Source organism: Platichthys flesus, chromosome 15 (assembly GCF_949316205.1).
Source record: "Platichthys flesus chromosome 15, fPlaFle2.1, whole genome shotgun sequence".
Taxonomy (NCBI): domain Eukaryota; kingdom Metazoa; phylum Chordata; class Actinopteri; order Pleuronectiformes; family Pleuronectidae; genus Platichthys; species Platichthys flesus.
Genome location: NC_084959.1, coordinates 16,162,526 through 16,183,292, shown reverse-complemented (window position 1 = coordinate 16,183,292; position 20,767 = coordinate 16,162,526). Strand labels below are relative to the sequence as shown.

The window sequence follows — 20,767 nt, the reverse complement described above, 5'->3', positions numbered from 1 at the left end:
GACCACCAGGGGGCCGCGGACCCCTAGTTGAAAACCCCTGATCTAAATGTATTTCAGTGAGTTTCTATCATTCAGCCGAATCTAAGGTACAACCTGTAAGAATCGGTCTCTACAGCCGCTGAGGGAGTTACTCTCTGTTTCATGAGTTTCATGTTGGTGGAGGAGGAAATGAGCGTAAGAGACAATGTGAAAGTGACACACTAGGAAAACTATTATTTATTGGTTTTTGTCTTTAAAAAAAACGCTAACACTCATTGAGTACAGCAGATAAAATCTCCAAAAGTCATTTTTAAACAGTTGCATTTGGAGTACAGAATGCGTTTTGTCAGGGGTTTTTTTCTTTACAACTCTACATTTGAAGGTTGAACAGGCATTTTTATAAATTATGTAAAAACCTGATAACACAAAATCACAAAGGACTGAAAGGGACATCAAAAAAAAAAAGAAAAAGAACTAACATGATGTGAACTTCATGTTACCCTCTTTATTATTGTACATAATATACAAACTGGTCCTTTGTAGAATTTATCACTTGTGCCTACTGTCTTACTTGGATTAAAAGGTGGAGATAAATAAATATAAGTATCTAATTATCTCAAAAGGATATGAGGTAAGTGAGTATGGAAAGCAAGTTGACTCCAATTAGACGAGCAAAACGCCAAGCCTGACAACGTACAAAAAAATACAAATGTTCACGCATACCATTTTTGAATCATGACCAGATCCTTCCCAGACAAGTCAGTAACAACTGGTTCCAATTAGAATAACAATAACATTGTGTAAAGAGCAGCACATTGTGCCCGTACTGAATAACAAAAACGGAAAAAGATAAACTGCAGCAGATTCACTGTGTAAGTGGAAAAATAACGAGTGGAGTTGAAGTGACTACAGCTAGCGACACTCGGGAGGGGAGTCCACAGAAAAAGAAAAGTTAACGACACGGTACAGATGGCAGAGCAGATAAAAGCACAGCTTCTCCAGTTCTGCTGCGGATCAGAGAGAGAAAGTGCATCAAACACTGAGCATACATTGTCCTATCAAGAGCTGTTTGCCAAGAATCTGAAAGCATCTTACCTTCACTGACTAGTGCACATTATCTGTGCTTGTCAGAGGATTTATGAGTGGGATTGTTAAGGGAAAATGTGAATTAATCAAAAACTTAAATGCTGACAACTGCGGATTTATTGACAAAAAACTGTTGGGCATTAAACAGTCGAGTCTTTCAGCTTCCGTGCAACTTCGTATCAAAAGGGTGTCTTGTTAACCAATAAGGTGCAACAAGGAACTTTCCCATTACAGGAAACAACAAAAATATCAATAATAATCCAGAAGGCCTTTTTGAAATGATGGTTGTTGAAGACAGAAACAAGCAGCTAAATGTTCAAATTAGACAATCAAATACATTTGAATCTCTATAAACAGATTCTGCCTGTGAATATGCAGGATCTATACAACGTTTTGGGGGAACTGACGCCTGCTGGTTTCTGTTTCACGTTTGAGTAGGCTTCGGTTGCCAGCAGTTAGGCTGTCCGTGTGGAGAGCAACAGACCGAAATACATCAGCTATCTGATTTTTCATTTACCAACATTCATGTTCACATAGCTGTTCATAGAGTAGCCAAAATGCCTGCTGGACCTATAACACCTAGACTGTAAACAGTGTACGGCAAACGGAGGATGGAGTCTTGGCTCAGGGAACCAGTGAAGACACCTGTAGCCCCTAAATATTATCCATCATCCTAAGACGCTAATTTGACATCACACGATAGCCGATTGAGCTCCGGGAGTGTTTGAGATGGAGAAGGAATATTTGCAATATGTTTACAGGAGTCTTAACCAGAATTAAATAGTTATTGCATCTGAGTGTGTTTAGTGACAACAACAGATCAGAAAAAATCAGTCGTATGTCATAGTGCAATAATGTAAACTATTAAGAACTGCGAGCAGCTGAACGTTACTGAACACTTTGAAACAATGATACGTAAGAATATCTTTTCAAAAGAAGCGCACTCAGCCAGCGATGACCAAACATGCGAACAAAGCAGGTGATCCCAGGTAACTTTAGTGATTCAATGTGGCAGAAAACAACAGCTAAGTAGAAATATTCAGCAACTTTTAATATTAAAATATTCACACTTAAAAATACAGATAAAACTGATTTTTCATTGAGGTGTTCCTCTTTGTTTAAGGATATTGCTTTTTCTCTTCCTTTGCTCCACTGCTGTCCCTCTTCTCTTTCTTCTCAGATTTCTCTTTGTCGTGTCTGGACTCCTGGAGCACGTGAACAGAAACAAGTATGAATTGAAGCACGTAAGTGGTAATGGAAATAAGATGGGATTATTGAACAATATTAATGTACCAGTCAATGGTGAATCAATGAATATGCTAGTAGAAGTGTCAGAGCTCTTTGATTGAGAGGTGAGAGTATTAAAAGTTAATGAAGGGGAGAGTGTGGCAGTGGTGCATTGATGAGCTGAGCTGACCTTTTTTCCTCCGGACGTTCGCTCAGGTTTCCCAGAGTCTGCCTTCTCTTTGCTGGAAGATTTGGATCTTTTGCTCTTCTCTTTTTCAGCAGAAAGCGGCGAGTCACACGAGGGACTGGTGCTCTTTCTGGTTTTAGAGGAATCTGGGAGGGAAAGATTTTGTTGCTGCAGTTACTGCATCGTACATTACCAAGTTAATGGCTACGTCAGATTTTGCAAGATCAAACTTACTGGTTCCATTCTCGTCCTTTCTACGTTTGGATTCTAGGCTTGTGTCGTGGTCATTGACAATATTGTCCTAAAAGAAAAATGACAATCCACGTGTTAATATATATCTTGACGATTCACTTTATCATTATACTACTACAAACAGGCTGCCTTTGGACCAAGGTGTATATAGGAGATTTCAATAAATTCACATGGATGACCTTTTCCAAAAACCCATTTGACAAAGTGCAGAGGTCTTGTAAAATACTGACTCGTTTCCTTTCTTTCCGATCCTTTTCTTCCTTCTTCTCTTTGGATCGGCCCTGTGCGTTCTCTGAGTCTTTCTTCTCCGTCTCCCTCTCTCTGCTCTTGGACCGGGTAACTGAATTGTAGCTGATGTGATGCTGCAAAGGAGGGTTTATGCATGGAATGATGCTATTGTTAATATTATGTTATTGTGTTACAAGTAAATAACACAACATACAAAAACAAGGTTGGACAGCCAACTGACATTTTTCTTGGCTATTTCCTCACAATCCCTGTGACAATCCCACAATGCCTGATAATTGGATCCATAAATCTATATCCATTAGTGGGACTAATAAGGAAGTTGTAGAAAATTCGTTAAAGTATTACTGTTGATCAATCACAGAGTCTTGTAACAAGTATAAATCGATCCGACATTAGTCATTGATAAAAACTGGGTGGATTCCTACATATATTTAAGTCATAGGAAGCACAGCTCTATAACCAGCCTAAACAAACTGTACAATTCTAAAAAGCTTAAATTTCCACTACTTGCTTTGATTAAATTCCATCAATTGGATAATGTTAGCTCCCAGTGGAAGCAAGTAATATCACTTAGTGTCAAGCTGAAACTACACCCTAAGGCTCAAGTTGAAAATAAGAGGAACAATGACTTAGGTGTCAAGGCACTACTTTAGTTAGTTTATTAGTTAAGAGTGTGATGGACCATTTATTAAATGTTTGTATACTGCTTTAAAATATTGTATAGGGGGGTCTTAACATGGAGTGCCATCATGCAGGGTTTACAAACATCTGTCTGCAAGTGTTGATGTGCCAATAAGTGATATATAGTGATTTATGTAAATATGGACCTCAGCACATGACATCTAGTTACTGATGGTCTTCATACCAGAGGGCATTCAGTGCAACACATTTGCTTATTTACATTTGACATTTTTGTCACAAAACAGTACAAGAAACAAAAAGGATTAACAGAAAGAAAAGATGATAGGAAGACAGATACAAAATTATAAATGAAGCATCTACTTTATATTATCTTGAAGTGAAAATTAAGAAACTATAGAAACCAATGAAATAAGGTAATTTAATTGAGATTTATTTCACTTTTCTTTTCATTTGTGTCTTTAACGAAAATGATCATCACAGTGATTTAATGTAGTGACAAACAAAACTCTCCAGGTTTTGTTTGTCACAACATTGAATCACTGTAATCGTGTTTGGTGTTTATTTGACACCTTATGGGTTTTCCTCAGATTCAATTTGGGTCCCATCTGGCTGTAATAAGTGTTTTCCAGTGACTGATACTATATTAAAGTATTGGACCATTTAAATTGAAAACCTCAAAGCTGCACAACTTAGTATTTATACTAACAAAAGATAAAATTATTGTTTATTGTGACAGGGTCGTTCATACTGACGACCAGAGAATAATCACACGGCTGCAGTGCTCCTCAGGTTTATGGAACATTTTGCCCATTTTTAACGTGTTGTTGTTTTTACATCACACGTCACTCATTTCAATCTGGTTTACAGCCACAGGAAGACTGTTACTGTACACTACCTGGACAGCAACAAACCGCAGACAAAGGTATGGACTAGCTGGAGCATCTTACAGATAATGAACTGGAGGGAATCAAAACAGACACTCAAATTAGCCTTACGCTTGTCAGAAACATGGCTCCATGTGAATTGCTGAGTGTCTGCTGGATGTACAGGCAACTGTTTACCTCAACGACTTATAATATGTCAGATGTTTTTCAGCTTATTCTGCTGCCTCCAAATGGACTTGAATCATGACAGGACATGAATCAATTCAGTGTGAGAATACGTAGAAGTTCAAATTCCTTCACCCGAACAAAGAAAAACAGACAATGTGAGAAAAGGAGCGAGTAGCAGAGTTTGTTCAAACCTTGGATGTGGTCTCCTTGGGTTCGTTGCTATTGTCCTGTAGGGATGAATGGAGATGACAGATGAGCTGGGAGGGGGTGGGGTTGGGAGGAGTTTTTCAGACAGCAGTAGATAGTTGGAAGAAGGGGTGGGGGGGACTGGGAGTCGGGGCAGGCCGGACCATCATCATACTTCGCCCTTGACCTCTGACCTTCAAGGACTAAGGCTTTGACAAGGTTATTACATACGAGGGTTCATAGGCTCAACATCTGGAATGTCAATTCTAGAAATAGAAATACCCTGAGCATATATGAAATAACTGCTAAGTCATATTACTACAGACATGTCTGCACATTCAGGCAGCATAATATAAAAGTTCTACAGTGCAGCTGATATTCAATACATCTAAAGTGCAAGTTCTGTATTAACTGGATGTGTGTCTGCCTGTGTGTGTTAGACAAATCACTCAGTTCTTATGTGCTTGACTGCATCCCTACATAGGTAACTGTTGCTGTCACTTACAGTTGTGGAATGGATAAGACACATGGAGCCTATTTCTCTGGCGAAGGGTAAAATTAAGACCTATCACAAGCTTCCAGTGGTGTGGGCAATGCTCCAGACGATTCAGGCTTCGCCCACTCTTTCCCTCTCTTTGTAGTGGAAGGCTTATTTTCTTCTGCATTTTTGGCTGATTCAAAACTGTGACATTCATTTTCTCCGATGATCTCGGTCGCTGGTGGCTCTGATTCCCCACTGAATGGTTGCCAGGAGGTAGTACGACGGATGCCGATGGTCGGTAGCTGTGGTGTTCGCGTTGTAGAAGCCAGCAGGACAGACTGGATACGCTTCATGTAGTGTAAGACTGCATGCAGGTTGGTTTAACAAACGTAGATAGAAGAGGGACCGATGACTCAGCCGGAGCAGACAGGCAATTCTGCTTGATGCCATTGGACTCGGCGCTGGATCCAGGCACGACGAGGGCCAAACGAAATAACATCACTTCAAGCAGGGTTTCTTCTCAGGTCGCAAAAACAGGGGAACATCTTGGGCGCCATTTGATGTGGTAGAACACTTCTTTCGATGTTATAAAAAAAAAAACATAGCCATTGGAGCAGGCGAAAGCTCTGGATTGGGTAAGCCATTTAACTTCAGGTGAATATTATTCTCAAAAAAGCAAAAAATCCACGAGGAATATAGAGGTGCTTAAAAAAAATTCTTTCCAAGGCACACTGACTGCTTTCATAAATACGAAAATAGATAACTATTTCAATATGAAAATACTCAATATTTACAATATTCTTTGGCTAAGTCTTTGAGGGTTTTTCTCCCAATTCTGCAAAGTATTATGCTATTGTCCATGGAATGATTTCCAAATCCCTTTGATTTGGCCAGGATTTCCAGGTGCCACGCCTGCATGTACGACAACTCTCCTTGGTGATCTTCAGGGCTGCTGGAATGTGCAACGGCAGGGAACGCTCCGGCAGATAGAGAAGAAACGGGCACAGCCTTCCTCAAGCCATACTAACCTTAACAGACGAGGAGTGGGATGGAGAAGAGTGAGTGTCGAGCTTTCGTCTTTTGTGTTCTGTGAAAACAATAAGAGTGAATTTGATCAGCCACTTTCTATCTTTTCTACACTGGAAAATAATTATATTGGAAAGAGCACAACTTCCTGTAACCATTTTCTTGACATCAAGAAAATGGTTCAAGACACCAATGAAAGAAAAGTGAAATAAATCTCAATTAATTACCTTATTTCATTGGTATCTATAGTTTCTTCTTAATTTTCACTTCAAGATAATATAAAGTAGATGCTTCATTTATAATTTTGTATCTGTCTTCATATCATATTTTCTTTCTGTCCTTTTTGTTTCTTGTAGGGTTTTGTGACAAAAATGTGAATGTAAAATTAATAACCACATTAGGCACCTAAATAGAACAATGTGATCCAATAATGTAAAATCTGTCGTATGGGGTGTTTAAGTTTAAACTGCATTTTATGAGCTGTGCAGAGAACACAGTTGAATAAGAGGGCAGCCAGAGATGATGCTTACCCCTCTCAGACTCGGCCGATTCTGATCTGAGAACTGGTGACTTGAGGGACCCCGCCACAGTGCTTCTGTCTCCTTTCTCCTTGCTCTTGGACTCCTTGATGGCATCGCGCTCCCTGGACGGCTCAATGGGCTCCCCGTTGCCGGCTTTGGCCTTGTCATCTTTGCTGCTCTTCTCCTCGACCTTCACTTTCTCCCTGTCAGTCTTGGGGGTCTTCTCCTTACCCTCACGTGCCGGCCGCTCCTCCTTTCCCGCTCTCTCGTCTCTCTGCTTCTCCCGTCGGTTCTCAGCCTTTGTCTCAGGAGTGCTGCCTGGTGTCTTCTCCTTTTTCTCTTTTTTCTCTTTCACGCTCTTCTCTTTGTCATCCCGCTCTTTAACGGCTTTGGTGCTGCAAAAGGATGGACATTTTCAGTTAAAAAATGGTTTCATACAAGATTCTACTGTTCATAATAGCTTTGACTTAGCATATTAGTGTCATAGCAGCTCTTGAAGAACCTACCTAATGAGGGCACCGTTCCCATTGCTGGTGGTCACTTTGGCCACTGCACTGTTTGCTTTGTTCACTGGCTTTGTTGTCGCACTGGATTTATCCTTTCCCCGTTCTGCATAAAAAAAAAAAAAAGAACTATATGAGCCCAGGATTTATGAATTTGAATTTGGAGCAATGTTAAAATCAAAGCAAATGCTAACAATAACAACATAAACTATACATGCTGATGCATACATGTTGATGTTTTATGACTTCCAACCAGTGCAATCTTATAAACAGATCTAAACTTACTCAGACACAATATTACACATAAAATGGCAGCCTGATTTCACTGCATGTTTAATTGCCAACGCAAAGAATTTGTGAAGAAATTAAGAAGCACAGCATTTGAATCAGTCATGTTTCATCACTCACCACCATCCTCTGATGCCCCCTCGTCTGTCTTGTTTGTGCTGGTGGTGGGCTTGCCTGTGCTGCCGGGCCCGTTCTGCTGACTGCCAAGGGTGGCACTGCGCGCTGGCTGCTCCTTATGATGAAACTCATTCTCAGGGACCATGTGCACCTTCTGGCCTTTCAACCGACCTGAATAACTGTAAGAACCATAAAGGGTTTGCACAAGGCAGACACAAAAACCTCCAAAGTTTGTCACACAGCATTAAAAAACTCTCAGAGAGAAGAAAAAAAAAAAAGGTATTTGTGAGCTAAAACATGGAATTTTCCTGCAAAAACAAACCCAAGTTTACGCAGCTATAAAGTAACACAAGCGAAGACTGATCAACAGATACTAGCGTCCATGCTTAAGTTCAGACATAAAAGTTCCCTATATCGAATTAGAGCTGAAAAACATTGTGTACTGAACAACTAAATCAATAAACACTCAAATATATCTAGAAACTCAAAGGAAGCACACTTGTGTTTTAATCTCCCATGCTTCCCTGTTTTTATGACATTTCACAAATATAAATTCACTGTATGCTCCACGGAGAGCTGAACAGCACACAATGCTGTGTTACCCCATTGCTAAGGCATAGAGGTCTGGCCTCTTGTCCTTCTCCTCAAGGCAGATCTTCTGGACACGGCACTCGAGCGCTTGGCCCAGGTTCAGGACTTTGGGATAGCAGGGCAGGATCTTGGTGAGCACGATGAGAATGTTACGGATGTGTGTGTAATCTCCCGTCTCCAGGCAGTGAACTGACGCCTTAAGTAACAGAAACAGAGAAAGTGATTATAGATACATGCACAACCACTTGGCTTAATTAAACAGACAAACAATATTAAAGGAAATGCAGCTCACTTTAGTCAGCATGTAGTGCCATTTGTGCACCACATGCCTGAAGTTCTCATAATCAAGCTGATCTGCTTTGTTCCCTCCATCAAAGCCGGTGGCTCTGAAGATGGTCAGGAAGCCAGGGAAATTCACGCAATCCTATGACCACACAATGAGAGGAGACATTAATAACCACTTTACATCATACATCTGTAAACCCAACATATGAACATATTTTGCATGTGTAGAGCCGGTTGAAGTGGATACCTTCTCATAGATTGCACGATCGCTGTGCCAACGGGTCACCGTCTCCAGCATGCAGCAGAGGAAGCGGCCGTAGCGGTGAGACTCGTTCTCTGTACAGCTGGCCACAGTGTAAATAATGGCAGAGAAAACCTGCAGAGTGACACAATGTAGTGGTTAGAAAAAGCTACTAAGTCTGTGTGATTGTTGCCAGTATCCGAGAGCTGCACTAAATCGTGGTCTCTCACATTGAGATTTACAACAGTGGCCTTCAAAACCAACAGTTGTGAAATGTTCCTTTCAAGCTTTAAATTGTCGGGGCACCCAAGTGGGTGTTGAACCTCTTGAATTTCTTCTTTAGTTTTATTCTAATGCTGCTACTATTTCTGCTAATTTGATGAAAATGTACATGTTTATTCCTCTTCTCATAAAACACTTTATAGATATAAGAAGACTGCAGTTAAGATATTAAAAGCCATCATCATAAATGCATTAAGACCAGAGTGTGTTCAGTATGTTGTTTCTGAGTGTCTTACCCTGTCATAGCAGAGAAGGGTGCAGAAGTTGGGCGTTTTCTGCTGGTGGACGAGCTCGACGAAGCGGGCGCAGTACACAGCGTCGATGGAAGAGAAGATGCAGCGCGGGAACAGACAGAGCTGCAGGAACTTTGTAATGGTCTCATTCTTTGTGGATTCTGTCAGGAAGCATTTTAAGTTGTGTTAGTAAGACAGACCAACAAACATTAGATAACCTCCAATATTATGCTTTGATCATAGTCAAGTTTTGATCAGCTTTTATTGGATGTCCCCCTAAACTACATTACTAGTCTTGTTAAAACTGCATCTAAAATTGACTGAATACTACCATGAACATTAAACATCAACTGAAAAAGGCGAAAGAATGAACACATGCAGTCTAAAATGCATCATTAGTGTCACAGGCATTAACATTAGAAAACTCACTGGCAAACAACCAGTTGTCTTTCTCCAGTTTTAGACGGTGTAAAACCCTTTGGACGTGTTCCAGCTGCTTCTTCTCCTCCTCCTGCAGTTTCTCCTGCAGGGCAGTGCAGCGTTCCTTCTCCTTCTTTTTCTTATTCATGGCCTATGTCAGAAGGAAACCACAGCAATATTCAAACCACATATATACAGAGACCTATGCAGCACTGATAGTGATTATTATGGGTTTTAAATCTCTGCAACAACAACAATCCTTGAATTACGAGTTGGTTTCGAGTAAAATGCAAATTGGGGATTATATGTTGATACTTGTGGAACAGGTACTCACAATCTCTGGATTCTCTTCAATGGCTTTAATCTGGACCTTGAGCTTGTTGACCTCACGTTCATATGCGGCGTGAGGCACAGCCAGATCATACATGGTGAGGGACCAGAAGGTGGCATAAAACTGAGGGCGGAGGTCATCCCACACCCTGGAAGGATGAAGCGACACCACAGCCTCGTGCACTGGTGTCATCACCTGTTCACAGGCTGCCACGTATTTGTGAACCTTCTGCTGCTGCCGGTTGCCTTTCTCCCCTTTCTTCAGCTCGTCATACTTTGACTGTGAGCAGAAGGAATTTAGTTAAATAAATGTTTTCTTAGTGATAAATAACTGTGGATTTGGGTACAGGGCTTTTCCATAGATAAAAATAAATACAATTTATCCACGATATCTTTTGTAAATCATCTCCCCCCACCCTAACAACAGAGGTCACTCTTAAAAAGATCAAACTTGCATTTAATAATCTTAGAAAAATCTACACATGATAATTGTGTTAATAACATCTAGAATCTCCCTCAATAACAGGAATGTGATGTGATGCATTGACAGTCTGAAAGAGCAGCCAACTCACCAAAATCTGATGGGCGTACATTGGCCGAGACAAGAAGAAGGCAGCATCATGCGGAGTGTGGAACTGGTTACAGAGGATGTCAATCGAGGGAACCCGCTTGATGTAATCCTCTGTGCTGAGGTTGGAGGCCAGAAAGCCACCAAACTGCAGCAATGTGTCATGACACTGCAGGAAGACAATTCATTTACTGAGCAGCAAAAATAGACTTAAATAATTATGTTTTAGATTTAACTGCTAGAAACAAGAAACTGGTTAAATTCATAAAATAAGAGAAGGTTTATACCTGGTCATAGAGATGGCCAACAAGTTTAAGGTGTTTTTCTCCACCTTCTAAGAAAACCACACCATTCCGCTGCTGGGCCATTAACAGACACAGTGGTAGGGCCAGTTCATGGTCCAGTAGCGCATCCTTCAGACGCTGTGAGGACTTCTTTGTGTTCCTGATCTGGCCGAAGTAGCCGCCCTGTTGTCAAAAATCACATCCACAATGACATGGAGGTGAGCTTGAATACATCACTGGTACAGGTAATCATCACGCTGGCAGGTCTACATTAGGGAATAACAACTGTACTTGAATCTTTACCTCTGCTTTGAGTTGTTCCCCTCCGGTCATGGCCTCTAGCTGCTCTGAGGTCATCTCATCTGTGATCTCAATGCCAGCCATTTTCTGGACCACCTCTTTCAGGATGAGCAAGTCAAAACTGCAGGGGGAGAAGGGACATGCATCTGCTTGTCAAAATAAATTGTATTAATGCATCGAGTAAAATTTCACAGGGAAAAAACCTCCTGCTTTGACTTATGGGGAGGCTGTAATGTAATTAGAGGCAAGGTTAACCAGTGACAAAGAATAAAACTCCAGCAGAGCTTGAACTCAGCACATCCTGCAAACCAGTCATCCCTTGTTGTTTCCCTATCATAATCTTGGATCATGTACCTTTTTCCTGCTTTCAGCTGATTGGTGACATACTGAAGGAGACCAGCCAACTCAATTGGGTATTTTCTGAACACAGCTCCACAAAGACTTGCCAGACCTTGGATAAAAAGAGGAAAGAATAATATTTTGATACTCATGAAAACAAATCAATAAAGGTCCCTCTTTTTCTGATGCGACTGCGGTACAGTATGACGCCGGCGAGGTGTGAAAACATACTCTGAAGCCATGAGGAGATGGTAGTGTCGTCATGCTTCATCTTCTCTTTCTCGGGATTGGCAAGAGCCTCAATTATACAATCTGAAGACAGAGTTAAGTGGAATGACAGAAAAAAAGCCCCACTTTGCCTAAAACCCATTGCGACACCTACCCACCCACCCACCCACCGACACACCCACACACACGGCAGTGTAGGATACAGGCCAAGACATCATAGTTGAGGGATGTGAGGTATTTCAGTGAGTCCACCACTGGAACAATAAGGTTGTCGTACCACTGGATCTGAGACAGCATCTGCGAAACAACAGAAGAGGGGATCTATCATCATCATCATCAACTACAGAGGATTTACAGCAGATTATACCTGAACCTGATGTCACCTCCATATCTCCGCAATGTGACCTAACAAAACTGCTGAGAACATCTTTGTAGTATATGTGTGACCTTATATAAAGTAGGGAACGTTATTTGAGGAACTCATGTTGTAAAATTTTTGAGAAGTAGGAGGCAGAGATGTGTAAAAATGCAGACAAGGCTAAATGACACATCCTCCAGCTACTGTATGTAAAAAAAGTCTTTAATTTTGTTTGTACAAATTTAATGGTTTTGTAAGTGCAGCAGGAACACATTCATCATTACCCAGCTTTTACGAAATGGCTTTTACTTAGATTCATAAATGCATTATTTGTAAGCAGAGCACGAGATGCAAGCGATTGCGACGGGAATATATTTAGTTACTGTAGAAATCTCGAATCAACTGTTTTTTTGTAATTTGTTGACAGAATTCAAAATAAGTTAAATAAATTGAACTGCAATCAAATAGACTTACATAATCAAAAAGGATGGTGGGATTGCTATGGCTCAGCTTGCCAATCTGCCTTCCAGACTGTTTCACATTCTCTTTGGTCAACCGCCTGTGGAGGGGGGGGGAAGCAAAAGACAGGAAGCGGATGATTAAAACACAAGACGCTGCAAACAGTGCTGTAAGCAAAGACTGTCACCGCTTCAGGCATCACAGCGCACGTCTGATTGCTTTTACAACAGAAACTAGTCCATTCCACTCAGTGATGATTATTACATTTCCACATACAAAATGTGCAACCTAATTATTTTTTTAATTATCCCAAAAAGGTAATTTTTCCACTTTTAAAGTCATATATAAAACTGAAGAAAAAAATGTAACTCATTTAATGGACCTGTTCCTTTGAAATAGCAAATGAAATAAATGCTTCTGTAAAAAAGCAGCAGTAATATGACCATAATATCCTGATAGCAATGAATCCCTCATGATAATGTGGTGTGTCAAGGCTATTTTATTGTCCAAGATTAGAAACACTCCACTCTCTGTAACACATATAACAGGGACTATTCAAAGACACAAATACTGCTTGAGATGCATTATTTTTCAACCACAGGTGAAGATAGACGAGTGATTGCACAGTAACAATACACTGGTTTTGTAAAGTGACCTACTTCATGATGTATTTGGCCCTTTCCACAGTCTGCGCTTTGACTTTAACCAAGAGAGGATGACCGGTATACGTCTCATTCTTCCATTGTCCATATAAACGATACCTGAGGGAATATAAATAGAGAAACCAACATTAAACACACGTTTATTAAGTATGGTATACTGGTTGTCGGATAGCAGAAGGTTAATTCTCTGCTTGATACGTCACTTTTTATTCTAAATTCAATATATTCATAATATTCCTATGAATGTGAACCATATTATTTAAATGGACTTCAAATATAAATACAGTTTAAAGCTACGTAACCTTAATTATTTTAAATGTCTCCTTGTATCTGTTTTTTAAGGAACTTCTGACTAGATTAGTTTTTGGGGGAAAATATCAAGCTATGAGATTACTTAAAAATAAGTGCTAATATTTTCAGCAACTAAGGAAACTGCATTTTTAGCTGCAACAAAATGACAAACAACTAAAGGTTAAATAAATCCATTGGGAAGATGGGGTGTCGCTGCAATGTCAACAATGTTTCAAAATATTCAAACAAGGCTCTAAAAATTAAAATCCTTGTGTTGCTCTGTAGAAATAAAGGTTTGAAAAAATAACACAGGAAAATCACTTTGAATTGAGAAGGAAGTTTTAACCGAATCTGATTGCGTGTTCTACTATTTTCATGCTCAGTAGTTAACACCATCCTGGCACCCTGCCGAAGGGTTTACTATTCAATTATTCAACTACAGAGTGCTGCATGAAGTGAGTGTGAGAGTATCTCACCTGTGCCGGTAGGGAAACAATTTGAAGAGGCCCCACAGCTCCTCAGACATGCAAGCATTACACTCCATGAGGGAGAGCGAAGGGAGAAGCACCTGGTCTGCAATGCTCAGGAAACAACTAAGTAGTGTGTCCTGCAAAATGCAAAATATAACACGAGTAAGTTAGAGATAAACTGAAAAATCATTTAAAGAAAAAGAGCAGAATCATTGAAATATTAACCAAAAGCAGCATCATAAAATTCAGTTTTTATATATACCATTTTGTCTTTGACTTCAGTCTTGCTGTCACTTTGGTACTGGGAAGCAAAGGACAAAAGAAATGATTATCATGTCAGATGTAGGCTGTTTTGCACTTGGGACAGGGTTTCCCCTACTTCTGTGGGGAAAGCAATCCCAGGGGAAACACTGTGGGTTCATGTAATGGTTACAGTTTGGTACCTCTTTCATGAAGCCCTTGCCCAGACGCACTATCTTGGCGAAGAGGATGGGGTCGTGGGAGAGGTGAGGGCCGAGGTAGCAGAGCATGCTGAATGTGTCCCTGCGTAGGTCCTCAAAAATCTCTGCAGGCCGTGGTGCGCGCTTGCTCCTCAGTGGATGCACTGCTCGTGCCTTTGAACCTTTTGGGATACCAGCCCTGTCACGAACAGACCAATGTGTCAGAGCCTTTGTTTTGTACCAGAATTATTTCTTTATTTTTAACTTGACATGTTGGTATCAGCAGGTCAAATGTGTAATTGAAGTTAATGCATGCTTTTTCTGGTCAGACCACACATGAAGGGGCAGTAAGTGAAACAATCAAGTGGAAAAAAATCTGCACCTTTTGTAAAGAGGTTCCACAGTCAGGTGCACAAGTTGGCAGAGAGCCAGTGCAATGGCCTTGTGAGACGAAGCATAGAAGGAAGGCATCTGGTCCATAATACTCTGGGCGTGTTGCCAGTCTCCAATTCTTAGCAGCGCTTCCAATAGACCAAGCTTCTGGTTATCGGGTGGCTGTGGGCACAGAAAAGAGTAGAACCGAGTGTGTGTAAATATTTTATATATCATAGTTTAGTGACATTTGATAAAAGGCAGATAGAGCTCAACAGTCAACAAATACTGAGCACAGCTGTTGTCAAACTCCAATGTGATACATTTTTTAAATCGTTCATATTAATATTGCATTATCGTCTGTGGAAGGCTGAAAACATACTGCAGTTATTCGAAGTAAATAATGAACGGGCATCTCAGACATTGTGAAGCTAACTCAACAATCCATACCTTCTCGTTCTTCTCCTCATCTTTCTCTTTCTCCTTTTCTTTGTCTTCATTCTTCTCTGAGGGCAACACAACCATGACCAGCTTGCGAGCAACCTGCTTGGCCTCTGTGATATCCCGTTTGTGTTCCTCTATGATGGTGGCATCTTGTGGCATAAGCTGGAAGGAGGCAACAAAATCCAAGAATTCAGACTGGGAACAAATTGTACTCCAGGAAATTTCACGTTTAGGATAAAAACACTGTGACCCAACGGTTTGGTTATATAATTCAGTAAACATATTCATCATGGTATGATTAGAGTCCTTATTTCAGGTCTTCAGAATTGATATTCCATAATATGTATATCTTGACATTTGATAACTTAACTACGTTTACTTACATGTACATAAATATCTTCCAGCTCTATCAGGTTGTGGTGAAGCAGAGCAGCAGCGATGTGGTAAAGTGACGTGGGGGTTTCCTCATTGGGCTCCTGAGGAGAGACACAAGGAATGAATAAATACAGTTAGTCAAAAGAAAATCAAATATGAGGGACAAAGTAGGCTCAAGCATAAAAATATATTTTGTTTCTGGATTTGTTTATACTGCAAGACCCATCCTGGGTTTAATTACCCAATATCAATGTTCTCACCTGGTAGAATTTGAACTTAAATCCCAGGATGTGGCAAAGGGTGAGTGGCTCACACATGTAGGACTTGATGAGAGACAAGAAGAACTCATCTTGGTCAGATCGACTCTCGTACACCTCAAGGATTATGTCCAATACACGATTAGGATCCAAGTTGAAACATCCTGACAGCAGAAGAAAAAGAGGAGGGTTAGGCAACAGAACACAAGTGGAACTAAGCAGGTATATGACAGACTTTCTGTAATATACAGGGGCCAGACATTGTATAATTAACAACAGCAGCACTGCAATAAAAGGTGACCCAGTCAATTTAATGCAGGTTCTGGCACAAGTTGCAGTGAAATAAGGTAGTAATAACTCCATTATCAACAATCCCCTAAAACACACCACAAGACCGAAGCCAAGACACAATAACCAAATGTTCAAGGCAGTGAACCTGAAACAAGATTTGTTTTGTACCTATGAGGGACTTGATGCTCTCCAGAACAAGATGGCTTGTGATGTTGCCGGAAAGGTCTTGGCCAAGCTCAGTGATGAGTTTGGCATAGCCCTCATTCTCCTCCCTTAGCAAGTTGAACTTCTGTTGCTTGTAACTGAGAAGGAAGTAAAAGGTTTAGCAAATATTTAATACGTATTATGAAGCATAATGAGTGTTCCCAGCATATTTAAAGTTGTCTACATCTCTTTAACTGTGCGCTCTACTTACAATAGTTTAGTTTTGATTTTTACAATCTTCTGATTGAACTGAAGGGCTTGTTTTATAAGTCCAAGAGATTCAAGGGTTTCTGGATCCAGTCTCTCTTTCAAGATAGGCTCTGGAACAAAAAACTGAAAGAGAGAATTTACAAGTCAGTTATTTTGTTTGAGCTGCTTGTTACAGACCCAGGTATCACGATCAATAATATATCTATGACATCAATAGGAGGGGTACTTGAAATTCGTATATATGTATCACAAGGACAATGGAAATTAGTATATTTCTAAGTTGGAAATGTGGCAATTAAAAGGATAACTGTTGTTGTTAAACCTGGACTCTATTTAATAGCAAACAAAGACAAGTGGGAGTAAACATAACATCCTTGTCAGAAGTGACATTACAAATACAAAATGATTTAAGGATCTCATATTGTGGCAATTTCTTAATCTTTTAAATTAACTTTTAGCCTGAAAGTCATTCAAAAATCAAACGTTTTGGTTAAAGAGATAAAATCTTCTTACCAAACATGCTCCAACCAGTTGTGTGTAATGATCACGCTTGATTTTTTCTTCCAGTGCTCCTGTTTCTAAATCTGTATAAAATACAATTAAAAGTTAGTCTTTAAGTATAGAAAGTCTATTAAAAAGTAAAAAATCCATTAAACTATTACATAGCACACATCTTTAAATTACTTTTAATGAGATATATTTTCAAAAAACAAGATTTACCTAGTATACTGAACACATCTGCTAAAATTGATGGCATGTCATCGCGGAGTTCCTGAAAGAAAAAACAGGAGCATAACATAAGACAATACTCTAAACTATTAATTGCCAGGAATATGGTAGTGAATTTTCTGTGCAGACTCCTGCAATAATAGAATGAACATGGGGAATAAAATGTCTAAAACTAGACCAAGCCATGGCTGTGTGTATTTATAATATACAGGAGCAGATACTTCTTTAAGTGTAGCTATCAAGTAAACAAAAAAAAAGCAAATTTACCATCATGTCCCCAAGGACGCTGGTGACGAGATCCAACTTAAGGTTCCCCTGTACAACTTGCCAGCAGAGCTCATATAAGGCGGCCTGTATGTCTGCAGGGGTAAACAGACAAGACAAGACAAAATTAACCAAAACTGAACTAACAGGAAAAGCGTGACAGAATAGTACCTTACCATGTTCACACTTCTTTTTAGGAAAAACAGTTAAAGCCTTACAATTAAATGGATAGGTCAGAGTGAGAAGCAATATTTCTCCACTTGTTTTTACATTCGCACATTTTTATTTGTAATAATTTCCATCCGTCACAAACACAAACAATATATTGTGGATGAATTACAAATTATTCAGTTAAATGGATAGTGTGCTGGGGATAGAAATGTACACAAAGCTCATGAGAGCTGCATTTGTCTAAGCTTACATACATCAACAGACAACCAAAAAGATGAATGTATAGTAGAAATTAGATCATTTCACTTACCTCTAACCTCAACTCCATGATCTGTTTTCTCTGTAAGTTCTTTGCAGAGTTGTACACTATAAAACAAAGAAGGACATTCCTGATCAGTTAACCTACACCTACATAAAAGTAATCATCTCTATAACTGCCTCTGTTTGACATATAAAATACTTTTGTCATTTATTCCCTCCCCTAAAAACGATGTAAACACAGTGGCTTTACAAGTTGCAATAAACTGCACCCTAAGATTCTCATAAAGTCTTGATCATACACATGCCAACACCATCCTTATTAACAATATCCCAAACAAAATTAGACATTTGGAAACATATTCCAAAAGTAAATGGAAATGCTTTCCATATGGATGTTTCCTCAGAGCAACTGGTTTTGGAGAGGTAGTATTGAGAAAGAGAAAAGGAGGAAGGTTCAGAAACTGTGTCACCTCATCATCTCTTAAAGCACACCTAAACACATTAAATTACAGTGGCACAAATTCAATTATATATCCTCAATCAGCCTAATGGTTGTGATAAGGGCCATTTAGCGTTAATGGTGCAAGGCACACTTTGCGAGTTACTAAACATGTGATGGTCCTTCAGAGTTGCTGAAAAGTGCCAAACTGAATGCTTGTCAGGAGCCCAAGGACAACATAAACAAGGTCGACATTGACATGATGTTGACTGGCCCCTTCACATCTCTGACTGTGATTAATCCCACTGCTTCACAAGCATGATGTATGGACGCCAGGCATGGACAGATCCAAACATCCATGAAAATGTAGTGTAGAGTATTTGACCTGTAATATAGTGGCTACCTTACAATAATGTGATGCATTTGATTAGCTTAACGCAGAGATGCAATTGCACCCCTGAGGTTATAGAAAGTCTGCAGGGTTGAATGAAAAACCTCCTTTAAAGTTGACCCTCATGCTGGAAGATTTACCAGTGAGCTGAGCAGACACACTGTCATCCTTTAACACTTCATGTGGATTCTGGATTGAGTGGACATTACAGGTATGTTTCTGTTCTGCACAGGAGATCTGTCCCAGCGTCAGAAACATGACGAATACTGAATTTAAACACATATCAGCATATTTATTAGGAGCCATATTTACAAGTTGCAACTATTTGAAGCATTTTTCTGTAAAGGTGCCGTCAGCTACAGTGAAAAGCATAGCATGCAGGACTATGGTCTAAGTAGTTTGACTTAGAACATCTCACTGAAGGCCTTTCTTAAACATGCGAGGCCCACGACCACTAACAGCATCTCGGAACGTGGATGAGTCCATTGTGTCTCTGACTGTACATGATGATGGCGGGCTAGAAAATGAATCACAGTCGTATTACAGCGACGATTTGCCTTTTAACAGTGCTTAAGCTAGCAGCGCCAGCATGTCCTCAACCTTGATTTGCAGATGTTAAAATAAGCTTCTGTGCAGCTGTCACGATTAGAGGATCTGACGCTGTGATATGAAAGTTGATGGCGGATATGGCGCAGATCCACGTATCGCAATAAAGCTTTAAAAGATGGATAACATAAATACCCAGCGCAAGTTAACGTTAGTTTACAACGAATAGCGTTAGCTGGACGTTCTACACATTTCATCAACCGCAATACTTGAATTATTAAGAGAAGACATGTATCCAACTAAACAATGTTATGTATCAATCGTATTTTCATGCATCCCCGCCAATGCGGTATAACGTTTACCAAGGCACCCAAAGCCACATATAAACCACGAAGCTAGCTTTACAGCTAACTTTCTATAACATTATGTACAGATTAATCGTTTCCCTCCACTTGATCATCGCCACTGTTAGCATAACAAAACGCTGGATAACTGGTTTCTTCTTTATCTACTCCTTGGTTATCTGCTAATAGATAGCTTTAGATACGTGCTTGAACTTTAGCACATTCTTTACAAGTTATTGGCTAAATAGTGGGGCACAAGGGTGTAGCTACAACAATGCTAACTAGCTTAGCTTTGCTAGCCATCGTGTTTACAATTTAACGAAGGGTCCAGGTAGAGCGCAAGCTAGCCAGATTGCTAGCGCGCAGCTAACGTTAGCCGGTAAAAGATTAACGAGCGTTCCATTTAATCGAACGGCGTAAATCCAATGTATTCACTATCAAATTCTAACGGTGTGCTCTTCTTGGTTCGTATTAAACAGCTTCGTCAGCGAGGGGTAGCAAAGCCTCTTGAGCTGTTTTTGTTATCTTGCTAACGTTAGCCGGGGCACACACTTGACAGACTGGCCTCCAGCTTCTCTGCCTGCTACGCAATTTTTATAAACCGAAACGCAGCAACCGTTACATCCCTGTAGTCTCCCGACACGGGGTTGAAACACATGTGTACTCACAACTCGTGTTTCCCAGTTTTTTCCCAGTTTTTGAACCATTCACCAGGGAGGATAAGTGTCGCCATCTTCCATACACACAGCCCGGATGTCTAGCTCATCAAGGCGCACAGGGTCAAATGTGGTAGCTAGCCGCTGCTAACTGCTAGCTGAGCGCTGCATGGTGGGAAAGTGCAGGTCTGAAGGCTTTGTTAGCAGAGAACTCAGTGTTCTGAGAGGTGCTGCTG

The 20,767-nt window shown here is 40.2% G+C and overlaps 1 protein-coding gene across 2 annotated transcripts; it reads right to left on the bottom strand.

Moving 5' to 3' along the window:
* Positions 1-187: 187 nt before the first annotated feature.
* Positions 188-20,646, bottom strand: thoc2 (THO complex 2). Of its 2 annotated transcripts, none has more exons than XM_062406298.1 (39): positions 20,544-20,646; positions 18,205-18,260; positions 17,727-17,818; positions 17,451-17,502; positions 17,244-17,314; positions 16,732-16,853; positions 16,485-16,618; positions 16,029-16,189; positions 15,777-15,869; positions 15,400-15,555; positions 14,960-15,132; positions 14,581-14,776; positions 14,400-14,438; positions 14,144-14,274; positions 13,374-13,475; positions 12,730-12,814; positions 12,101-12,194; positions 11,901-11,981; positions 11,685-11,781; positions 11,334-11,451; positions 11,034-11,213; positions 10,751-10,915; positions 10,183-10,458; positions 9,858-9,999; positions 9,432-9,589; positions 8,920-9,048; positions 8,680-8,811; positions 8,399-8,583; positions 7,800-7,975; positions 7,395-7,497; positions 6,898-7,283; positions 6,370-6,428; positions 4,866-4,901; positions 2,962-3,093; positions 2,714-2,780; positions 2,483-2,625; positions 2,194-2,270; positions 1,075-1,121; positions 188-986 (listed from the first exon to the last, which is right to left on the bottom strand). In XM_062406298.1, the coding sequence occupies exons 1-38, from the start codon at positions 20,606-20,608 to the stop codon at positions 1,094-1,096; spliced, it is 4,692 nt and encodes a 1,563-aa protein (XP_062262282.1). In that variant the 5' UTR covers positions 20,609-20,646; the 3' UTR covers positions 188-986; positions 1,075-1,093. The 2 variants fall into 2 exon arrangements, with proteins under 2 accessions (XP_062262282.1, XP_062262283.1); XM_062406299.1 differs by having other exon boundaries at positions 188-983; positions 20,544-20,640.
* Positions 20,647-20,767: the final 121 nt, after the last annotated feature.